Raw genomic sequence first — 12,110 nt, 5'->3', positions numbered from 1 at the left:
AGGATATACAGCTCTCCTTGCTCTCGTCATTCTCTCCACAGATGTAAATGTCAAACAGGAACTCGTAGCTATTTATGCAGCATCTCTGCACAAGCCCAGGGCTAGGATAAAGATTCTGCACAGAACGTTAACATAAGAGGCCAGTGCCGGGGTTGGTGATGTCAGAACATCTGCCTGTGGTGAGACTCTAAGAGGGTCTGACAGGTGGGCCGCAGAACTATGAGGTCATGAACTCCAGCTGGGCAAGCTGTGTTGTTCTATTAGCATCTCGATTATGGTACAACATAGCCCGGGAGCAAGGCAGGGCTGCTGCAAGTTTCAAGGGGGTGACTATTGACGTCTGATGGTGGGACACTTTGGCCAAAGTCAAACTAAGCCACGAAAACAAACATGCACGCAGTAGACAGCCACCGCCTAGCTTCATCACTCTAAAACTATTCAGTCATCTCACAAACCACGAAAACACAGGGCTCAGACAGTCAGCAGTGCCACAAGGTGTCAACTCTGCTACAACCATTTGAATGACTTTCAGAGTATGACAGTCCGCCATCACTGACATTACTCACAACCAAATGAAACGTGACACAGTCAAATGGTTGCTTTTACAAGTTCGTTATCCTCAACATGATCTACCTCACAGAGAAATGTAGCTGAAAAAATGACACTGTTGTTGCACAAGAAACTCAGATGTGGAGAAAACCATTATGCTTCAAACCAATACAGTTGGGACAGGTTGCTGCTCTTGCCCATTCACTGAAGCCAAACACAGAGTCTGATAGAGCGCAGTGTTCTCACAGAGCTGCAACCAGAGCCCGTCAGCTTATTTATTCACACGTTGTTTGTTTATCGTAGGAGAAGGGACAGCTTTCTTCATCTGCTAAAAGGAAACAAAAAAGCTGGCATTTGCTGACAGGAACACAGTAAGGTCTGTCACAAAATGTACTCTCACAAAATTGAAGGTGACAAACACAATGTTGTTTACATCTGCAGGGCAAGGCTGCGGGGTAGACACAGTCAGCCCCTTGCACAAGGCCCGCCATACAAGGCATCGAGAGCGAGCAGGTTTGTTATTCTCGGGTTTCATGTGGCGTGATTGAGAGATGTGAGGGTGAGGTCTGCAATGTTTGTGTCAGAGGTCACGCCAATATGTAGTGACATTGCTTTCAAACAGAAAAAGACATTTTTCCTTTGCAACTGTTAGACTCACTGCATGCAGACACAGCCTCAAAGCCTAAAGTGAACCATTACAGAAGTGATGTAAGCTGGAGGTAAATGTCTTCTTGTGTGGATGATGAACAGACGCAGGTAATGACATGAACGAGGGGCACAATGTTTTTTCTACTGGAGAAAATATTTCTGTGGTGAGTATTCTGCTTACTGAATGGGCGGTGAAATTCTGAAGGCACTAAGGACTTAGCCATGGCTATAAATGCCAGAGGAAAAATGATTAAAATAACTTGCACAGGAAAAAAAAAATCTAAAAGAATTTCATTTAAAGGTTATTTCATGCTATCTAAACAACAATCTAAGCATCATTATGATATCATTTATCCAAACTTTAAATGGAAAAAATATAATAATATCAATTAATATGAATAATATAAACACAAGCCACGGGTGTACTTAAATATTTTCAGGGTGTAATTTCTAGGATAATAAGCAGGGTCTGTAAAAACCACAAGTAAACATGATTACTAAAATATCGAAAATATATATACACAAAAGTTAATAAAATCTAATAAGTTCATGAGATTTTCTATGTCTGACACTGTAAAAGCTTTTTACTGTATATACTAAGGTTAGATACGAACCATACACTGTATTAATATGTTATCTTGGCAATTGTATCTGCACCTTTAACATCATAATCATTTTCGCTCTACTTTTATCTCACACATGCAGGAAAAGACAGCAGTGGTCTGACAGAGTCCGAGTTATCACCAAGTGTGGACCCCGCAGGGATGGAAGGCAGTTATCTGAATCTGAAGGAGCCTGGGGTGAAGGGGCAGAGCGAGCGGCCAGGATCTGACCTCTCCAGTCCCATGGACAAAAGTGAGGCAGAGAGCAACAAAGGCAAGAAGAGACGAAACCGTACGACATTCACCAGCTACCAGCTGGAGGAGCTAGAGAAAGTGTTCCAGAAGACACACTACCCAGACGTGTATGCCCGAGAGCAGCTGGCACTGAGGACAGACCTGACGGAGGCTCGTGTACAGGTATGAAGTTACGTCTTGGTGAAGTTTATCTAAAGAAAATAACGATACATGTACAGCTGTAGCTGGGTGTTTCAAAAGCTCTTGAAGATGAAAGCGTCTTCTAAATGCATACTTTTTTTTAAAAGTACAATAATGAGGTTAGTCATTGTTATTGGGGAACATTGTGGTTTGGTGAGCTTTCCTGTCCAGTTAACTAAAACAAACGAGGTTGATGTTTGGAAAAAAAATCAAGATCCAGCTTTAATGTTGAATGGTAGTTTAAAACAGGAAACTACAAACCCAGAACTATAATGATAATGTTGGTAAAAAAGAGAGAATTGCCCACTCCATTTCCCTCACCTGGAGGGGGTGCTACAAAAGGTGTCTGGCCCGGTCCAACACAAATGTGTTATATCACTTGAATCCTGTAGCCAAGTCATTACAATGAGAGAGTACAATAGTAAAGACACTCATCTTACTGAAAACTCATCACTGCATCACCCAAAATTCTTTAAGGCAGATTTGACAAACTCACAACCAAAGATTCAATGCAATTTTAAAAATATTCTTACCTAAAATAATTATTATTTTGCCAGTTTGATGGATTTAACCTTAAATCTTTTAACTAAATCATCTAATGCCAGATTTACAGGAGAAAAATATATAGTAAGTTTAATAGAAATGACAAATCTTTTAATGTTTGCTCATCAAACAGCAGAGTACGGTGCATTAAAAAAAGTGGCCGATTGAAAAAGCCTGCAGGGATTCACTCAGCAACAGGCAGTTATTAACAGAGGACTGCATCACTTAAAGGCATTTGTTTTACTTATTGACACCGTCATGTCACAGTGTGCTAACACTGTCCACGAGTCTGGGCCATGCTGTACGAGGCCGGACGTCCTTATGTTTGCATGCTTATAATCACTGCGGGAACAAACAGAGGGAGCTGGGAGAGTAAAGACTGGCATGTTGACAACGTTTGTTCAAAACAGCAGACAGCATGGTCCATTGTTCTCAATCTCTCTTTCTGCCTGCCAGTTTTAGATCAGTGTAGAATGGGTGGGACTGAGGGAATACTGCGCACTTAGCTCTTACATGCTGCAGGCTCTGCAGCGAGGTTAGAGGCCAAGGGTTTCTCTCACAGCACTACCGTGTTCAAACCATTCCACCGCTCTACTCCGAGGAGAGGAGAGGAAAACTCAAGAAGGGAAAAAAGAGAAAAGTCATCAAAGCTATTTGGCAAGGATATAAAAAACACTTTGAGATGCCAGCTTCAATTTCCACGCTTAGCCCATGACAGAGTCAGGGACAGGGAACCTGGTCTGCTCCGTGTGGTGGTACAGTAAAATAAGTATGTTCATGCTGCTTTCACACAGACCCATCTATTCCCCAGATGAATATAATTAACTTCCTCATCTGACAGGCACACAACAGACTCTAGTGAGTCACTGTGAGGTTTGACCCATTCTTCTTAACTTATACCCTAAATATGCATGCAATCAAGACTAAAGCCCACAATTTCAACTGAAGGTCCATCAAGACAAAGTCCAGGGATAACCAATTGTTGAATACCAAGGGGCACTTGGAGCTTGGCAAGAGACAGAGAATCCTTTTCATCTATGTAAGAGCAGCCATTGACAGCCACAGTGCAGATGTTTTGTACCAGAATACCAGTGTCAAGGTCTCACAGTTTCATCCTCAGTTTGATGATAAATGTCTCCATAAACTTAGCTGCAGTTTTTCCGTAATCAAATCTGTTACTTTCGCTGCCACTACTTTATTCAGCACAATTAGCTCTCAACCTCAGACTTGAACTTCACCACACTGCATGCTTTTTTATGGAGGAGGAGGAGGAAAAGAAGGAGAAAAAGGAGGAGGAGGAGGCTATGTGTGAGTGACTGCTGAAGCAGTCTATCAATTGCCATGGACCTGAATGACAGAGATGAGGTGAGACGGCCGGACTTCAAAGCTCCTTCTGGAGCTGTGCACTTTGCCCTCCCTCTCCTCCCCTCCCCTCCCTCTGCCTGTTGGCTCCATAGCATAAATAAAGCCTTTTAATGGCTCTGTAAGCTGCCTTCTGCTGTCAACGTCTTTAGCAATTACTGTATCGCAGCCAAACACATTGGGTTTAAAGGGCACATCATTGCAGATGTCTGCTAAACAAAATAAACAAGATTGGTGAAGATAAAAACCTGTGGGACTAACACAATACACACAAGATTACTGGTACAAATTTATAAAAAAATATTCCAGAAATATTTGAATCCTGTCGTTTATGAAAGTTTTACAAGTTAGGCAATAAGAGACGCAGAGCAGTAAAGGACACATCTGACATCACAGTGTTCTCTGAATGATCTTGCTGCCAAACTATTTGGCTTCTTCTCTGTCCTGCTGCTGTCGAACAGCAGAGTGAAACATGACACACACTGTTGTCTTGTTGTTGGTTGTTTGTTAAATAAAAAAAAAATCCCTAAGAGTGTGAGAGAGAAAGTCAGAGAGCCTTTGTTTTTTCACTGACAATTAATCACACAGCAATAAATGTGTGTTTCACATTCTCTAGGCATGTGTGTGTGTACGTATGCGTGTGTGTGTATGTGTTTCTGCTCTTGTCTGCACGCCTCTTAAAGGTCACGGAGGTTAGCTGCGGAAAGCCAAGGGCTTAGGCGTCAGGAAATTAAACATGAAATGAAAACAAGCTCCAGTTTGAACATTCTCCCATCTCACTTTCCAATATCCCTACTTCCCCTCACTGACTTTAAAGGAAGGAGGGAGGAGAGACGTAAAGAGTGAAAGGGTTTTGGAGGTGGGGGTCGAAGTACTGCATAGGAAGAAAAATGAGAAGAGCCTCAACAGAAAGGAGGGAGTTTGAAATAAGACTAAGATAAATAGAAGGGTGAGATTATGGCTGGGTGTTGTACAATTAGAACGCTGACTTCAGAGAGATAGAAGACAGTAGTTTATATTGAAATGCTTCGATATTTGGACATCTCTTAACAATAGATAAAATCAAAATCAAGTCAGTCTTTGACTTGATTTTGTTGTTATCTAACAACAAAACCTAACCCATGTCTGGTTTCTCTGGAAAAACAGACATGTGACCAGCTGATGGACTGTATCACCTACAGTACTGTCAGAATTCTAGCTCCTCCATAGTCACTGGACTCAGGCCAGTCAAGACTCCACTAAGAGTGTCCAGAAAACCACTCTAATGTACTCTGTGCAGACAGAGGCACTACATTGTCTTTCATAGCATTTAACAAAAAATGTGTAGTGTTTACTAAAAAGCATGACTATTGTATCAATGGTCTCATTCACATACTGTACATGCACACCTTTCAAAACATAAGCAGAAAACACAGTTTAATGTTCAGATGTTCTACCAAGGACAAGCTCATGCACACACACACATACATACATGTATCCAAGAATGCAGTTAAAAGTTAAAAGATGCTCAAAACAACTCCAGAATGGAAGGATATTATTTTTCCCCGTCACTGGGCAGTTGTAACAGTGGTAACAAATACTGTTTTTTTTTCTTGACATTAGAATGTAAATTGACTTACGATTGGGCGACCATATGTTGAAAGTAAAATGTGGATTTGGTAGCTAAAACGGTCATCGATCACGAACCTTTAAATGTGGGGTTTGAAAAACCTAAAACCTAAACTTAACAAAAACACTCCTCATCCCAGAGGAACTATAACACAGTCTCCACACCTCTGGTCTTGTCAAACATATGAAATCATTTAGGGCAAAAACCACTCACCTTGACAACACTGTGTGGTCACAGCCTCAGATATTATTTTACTCACTTCCAATGATGAGGTGTCCTTTAATCTCACAGCTGACCTGAGGAACAGTGGAGTCAGATGACATTTCTTTACGTCAGTTTCCTTCCAAAAGATATACGACCACATGGAGCCTAGAAGAGGTAGAGGAGTGTGAGTGAAGTTTTTGGTTTAATTAAAAAAAAAAAACAACAACAATGATTAAAGAGAACATTAGTTTGGTTATACTTTATACTTTGTAGTTTGATTCATTTCTGACGCCCGTACAGAAAATGAGCAGATAGAAGGAAGATATGAAAAGGTCGAGTTAGGCAAAGTTGTGTATCAGGGAATGTTAAAGGCCACAAGATGATTGGGCTGGGAATAAACCCACAAATCCAAGTTCAAATCCCCATGTCGGAATGGAGCCGCTCTCACTGTCTCTCTTCTGGCTTTGAAGAAGTTTCCCCTTCCCTCTCTGGAGGATAAGATTCAGACAACTAACAAATAGTTAGACATAAACATGCGGCGGCTCCCAGCACCCCGCTTTGCATAAGAAGAAGCTCTATTAGATATTAAATGGCAGCGCCAGCCAAAAAAAAGAACAAAAATAAATAAAGTACAACGCAGATGAACTTTATTAAATGAAAAAACCCACACGTCCTGACAGTTAAGTACATCAATGGACAAAAGGGAGTTGAAAAAAGGTTGAAAAAAAACAAAAAGCTATAGTCTAAAAGTGGAAACTATATTGTTTAGGAGTTTTTTTTATTTCCAAGTACGGCTCCTTTTTGTTCAGACTTTCTTTTTGTAAGGGACAGTCAAACATTTTGATTACATTATTTTTATAGTGAAAATAGGAAAAGAAATATAGTATATTATAATAGCAAAACACTTGCACAAAACTTATTGAACAGTAGTCCCCTGCATCAGAAATGCATTTAAATAATGACTTTGGCCTTGTTTCGACTGCCAACCAAAATCTGTTTTTGTTTTGTCTCGAGTTCAGATGGTTGATTCATTTGATTACAATTAAAATTTGAAGAGAATTAACGAACAAACCAGTGAAAGAAATCATTGCAGAAATACTGAATGAACAAGTCAGGGATTTTGGAATTAAATTAAGGAAAAAATATAAAATCCAGAATAATGATTCTAATGTTACATAACTCACATTATGTCTAAGAATGTAAAGAACCATGTAACGGAATGTAGTACCAGAAGTACCAAACAAATTTACAACATAAAGACTAGGCAAACTTATTTTACTGTAGGTGAAAAATCCAACATAATGTGATAAAAAAAAAAAAAAAGAAAATATACAGAGTGACATCGAGGCTCTCTGTCAGTCGGAGCAGCTGTTGTATTAAACAGTTTCATTAAAAGTTGAATTTAATTTAAAACCCAAGGTTTTGTTGCAACAGTAAAACTGAAATAAATCACCTTTAGTAAAACTCAGTTTGAAGTTGTTCCTGGTTTGAGAATAAAGAAAATTAGAATGATATGTTTATGTAATGGAGAACCTGCCTGACCAGTCAGAAACCTGTGTAATAATATAATTAACAAGAATATCTTCCTTGCTATGACATCATTGATGAAAGTCATGGTGAACTGTGGACAGGCTCATTTTAAGCATGGACTCAGTCTATTATCAGAAAACAACCTTTAAGATAATCTACACACAGGAAAAACCAGAGTGTCAGAAGTTGAACTTGTTTGGTGGAATATACGGAGGGATTCCCCACTGTATCTCACTGTGCTGACATGTGGGGGAGAGCACACCTTTCTGAGAGTGATTTATGAATGGCTACAGGTCCAGATGTGGATCTGTCGACGCTGGCCGCCTGAAGGGAGGCAGACGTCTGTGTATCAAAGGGAGGAGCTGGAAAAGCCAGCACCAGGGGAGACTCACCACTTTCACATCAATGCTATGTGAGCACAGCACATTAAAGACCCGTCAACTCCCAAAACCCAGGCCTGGACTTTCATGTGCAGCAGAATTTATTTACTTCACTATCTTCATTTTATATGTTTTGGCCTCTTGTTTTGTCTTTGCGAACTGAAAGACAGGATTGTTTTTTTATTTTATTTTAAAATGCACTGTGGGATTTAAAAAGTGATTGAAAAAAATGTATCATGACATTTTAAATTTTGAATTTTGTCTCTGGTCTGTGTTTAAAAGTATTTACAGCATGGATTTATTTTTTATTCCAGGTATGGTTTCAGAATCGCAGGGCAAAGTGGAGGAAAAGAGAGCGTTTTGGTCAAATGCAACAAGTGCGAACACACTTTTCTACAGCGTATGAGCTGCCTCTGCTGACCAGGCCTGAGAACTACGCACAGGTAAAATACACCAAGACCTGTATACCTCAAAACCCAAGTCTTTTGATTTACACAACGACCACAAAGTGTATTCACATCGGACAGTGAGCGTCCACATAGACGGAGGCAATTTTTGGTTTACTGCACATAGCACTATTCTCCCATAATGCAATGGTTCAGGGCTGTTGTGAGTTTGCTGCTGACACATGGAACAAATTAAAATAAATTGTAAATGATGGGGAACGTGCAAAAAGAAATGCTTGAAAGGAAACAAAAATTATCTCTTACAAAAAAGTGGTTTGAAGTATTTCAGTGAAGTATAATTGAAACTATAATCGAGGTCAGAGTTGAATTTTTCCAACTCCAAATAAACTCTATCAATACGAATGCCTTTACATTAATTTAGATTTGTTGTTGTCACAGTAGTGGGGTTTTAAAGAAAATATGTTTGTAAGTGTAAACTGAAGGGAAGCCTACTGTCTGAACTACAGCTTTTGGAAGTAAATGATACTATAATTACTATTATTTATTATTAACACCAAACTGTGGGTAGCCCTAATATTTAATTCAAACTAAAGACATAATGAAACTGTAAACAGTCTAGTGGTGAAACGATAATGAAAATTGTTAGCAGCCTTACCACTGTATTAAAAGATATGTTTTATAATAACATATCACGGGAATAAATTCAGACTGTCATACAAATTACAGCATAATTGCTATTAAAAGCAGAAATCTGTGAAAAAATGTCTCTCCTGTATTTAGATGTGTCAAGAATTTTATGGGCCAACATAACAGTCTTAATTGAAGACTACGGAAATTACCATTTTAGTAAGATGCATTTATCAAAATAAAATATCCATATACTGACATATACTTGTAAAGTGCAATATAAAATAGACTTGTTGTATTAGTGTTTGTTTTTCCTTTAAAGTGATTGTAAAGAAGAAATGCTGCAGAGGCCACCATTCAGTATAGTTATAATGTTCTAACGTGTGTGTTTTAAGGATAACTCAAAGCTACCATGAAACCATACCTTGTAACTTCACCACTAGATGTGTGCAAATTACACATGGTCCCATTAAACTGTATGAGGCCTCTGGTTATATTCATTGCATTCATTTTTCCTAATCAACACCATGTTCTGCAGATCCAGAACCCTTCATGGCTCGGGAGCAGCAGCGGAGCATCCCCGGTTCCAGGCTGCGTTGTTCCTTGTGACTCTGTGTCATCCTGCATGCCCCCCCACCCTCACGGTCCTGGAGGTGTCTCTGACTTCCTCAGCATGTCCAGTCCAGGGAGCAGCCACATGGGACAGACCCATATGGGCAGTCTGTTTGGGGGTCCTGCCATGGGTGGAGGGATCAACGGCTATGACCTCAATGTTGATCCAGACCGCAAGTCCTCCAGCATAGCTGCACTGCGCATGAAGGCCAAAGAACACAGTGCAGCCATCTCTTGGGCTACATGATGTCCCAACCCTGGTCCACCCTGTCCTGCACAGGGCCCCCTTCTTCTCCCTCACAGCCGTCAGCAAGTTCTGCGAGGGAGGAGAGACTTTCCTGAGAGCACTAATGATAAAACAGGTCAAATAAAGAGGGAGAGACGGGGGAGATAGCAGAGGCCATTACAGCGGCCAAAGCAGCTCAGATAACAACTGTGACAATCAGCAGATGCTGAAGTGAGAGAAGCGCTGAGGTACGACGTTGGATGCTGTGTTCATTCTTGATGCCTTGATCTCTCAGGTCCAAATAATAAACATTCACACACATCTCAGCAATATAGCATAAGGTTTACAAGAAATCCACAAGGTGTAGGAATTCAAAGCCAAACTGAGTCGTATCATCATTACAAGCCTCATTCATATGGTTTACCTATTTTTGCTTAGTTTCACAAAATCCACACAGACCTTCCTACACCTTATTATGTTCCTTTCAAACTATCAATGATAAGCAAATAAAATCAGTTTCAAAACAACACCTGTTACATTAACAAACAACACCAAAAACTAATATCTGTAATTCATAAATGCACTTCAGCCTTTCATTATCACGTAATAGGACACAGATATTTTAACAATAATCACTAGTTACCAAAATGCCTGGCCAAAGTCCTAAGAAATGCATTCTTGGAATTCATTGTTCACTGAGCAGGGGACTAACAACAGTCTGACAGTCTTGACATTGAGCCTGGTCCCAAGGCCGGCAGTATTTGCCGGCAGTATTTGCTCATCATTTTGTTTTTAGTGTCAGCTCACACTAAAATACACACTTGAACAAAAAATGTTCAGACCTTTAAATTCCAACAAATGTCTTTTTTAAAACAGCAAAGAGTGCAGCCCTGCTGCCATGAAGTTAATAAAATAGTGAAAAAATTTGTATATGCACATCATTACATTTTTGGGACACTTGCCTTTTACTAATACGGAATCTTTCCCAAGATCTTCGTGACTTTTTGGCATGGTAATGCTAGGCTTTATTGCACATGATGATGAAAGCGTATCTGCATGACTGGAATACCTGCAGTCCAATCACATTTCCCGGGATTAAATAATCAATTTCATCAGGTCCCATTGGATTTAAAAGTGTAATTAAAAGAAAATAGAACACCTGATGGAGAAGTTGCTTCCGACCTAACATTTCTGGGTTCGCTGACGTTACCATTCCTAAGCTGTTTTTTCTTTGTTTGACAAAAATAATTAAGCTAATCAGTGGCAACACTGACAGTCTCTGTCCCTTCGCCTATTAGCTAAGGGTTCAAGTTCATGACTGAACTGTTTGGTTATTATATTTTATTGCTTTTGTAAAGACATGAACCAACTTTTCAGAAATGAAGTCCGTACGTTATGTCCCTGCTACATAAAACAGAGGTTAAACGCTACAATGAACAGGGACTTGCTGAATAAGAGCAACAAACAGCTCGTGCCAGTTGAGTGTGGGAGGAGATTGGCCGTTAGATTGGCAGCAGTGTCAAACTAACATGTCATTTCCTGCCTGCAGCAGCCTGCACAGGTTCCCCCTGCAAGGCTGTGGCCTCAGGTTACAGGAAACTGCGTGTTCACAAAGAGCCAAGGCCTCACCTTACGCAGCAGCAGCCGTCAACACCAACTTACCACATCGACTTGAATCAACCCCTGACAAAAATAGATAGACTTAATTTGCGTCCAAGTGACCTGTCTTTCTCTGAGGGGACCTGCAGGTCATTCCAGCGTACATGACGCCGACATACTGCACAGAAGCTGCAGATATCAATTCATTTGACAGAGTTGAGCTCGGCAGAGATGACTTTTGGTTTTCCAAGCGTCACTCACAGTCCTGTATATGCCATGTGTATATGCCAGAGACTGCAGGCCAAATCAGTGGCCCTAATTGTCCTGCAGAGCATTCTGCAGTGTTTAGGTAATGTGATGACATTAGAGCTGGACTGCAGGAATTGGGTGAGTATGTCCAGCCATTGCAGGGGGAGTCTCTGTGTATTACCCCGGTGGAATAAGGCTGTCACCAGAGCTGTGCTGCAGGCTCAGACCTGAGACAGGCTTCATTAGTTTTCTGGCTGATCCCTGGATGACGCCCGCTGAGCTACATATCCGTTTTCTTTCCCCTGATGGCAGGAAATTTTGGTTCTGCTGCTTGAAGCTGGATAATCTTTGTAACATATGAGAACCTTCTGCAGCCAGGATATTTAGGAGTAAAACTGCAAGTATTAAGAGTGTTTATTTAAAGTTTTGTCTTATCTCGGTTTTTGTTGTGTGGATGAGCAAAGTAAAAGGCATGACTCGTGACGTGGTCAGTAAAATGTGCCACGGCTCCATTTAGTCCGATGGATG

The 12,110-nt window shown here is 40.5% G+C and overlaps 1 protein-coding gene across 1 annotated transcript in view; it reads left to right on the top strand.

Moving 5' to 3' along the window:
* Positions 1–9,781, top strand: part of LOC103380441 (homeobox protein aristaless-like 4) — an 18,480-nt gene extending 8,699 nt beyond the window's left edge. Inside the window, exons 2-4 of the mRNA XM_008312433.3 lie at positions 1,903–2,216; positions 8,177–8,305; positions 9,435–9,781. Of these exons, the coding sequence (XP_008310655.1) occupies positions 1,903–2,216; positions 8,177–8,305; positions 9,435–9,755 (764 nt within the window). The 3' untranslated portion in view covers positions 9,756–9,781. The remainder of the gene's footprint in view (positions 1–1,902; positions 2,217–8,176; positions 8,306–9,434) is intronic.
* Positions 9,782–12,110: the final 2,329 nt, after the last annotated feature.

This window comes from Cynoglossus semilaevis, chromosome 6 (genome assembly GCF_000523025.1).
Source record: "Cynoglossus semilaevis isolate Cse_v1.0 chromosome 6, Cse_v1.0, whole genome shotgun sequence".
NCBI classification, from domain to species: domain Eukaryota; kingdom Metazoa; phylum Chordata; class Actinopteri; order Pleuronectiformes; family Cynoglossidae; genus Cynoglossus; species Cynoglossus semilaevis.
The sequence above is the reverse complement of the archived record's forward strand: the minus strand, read 5'-3'. Positions and strand labels throughout refer to the sequence as shown.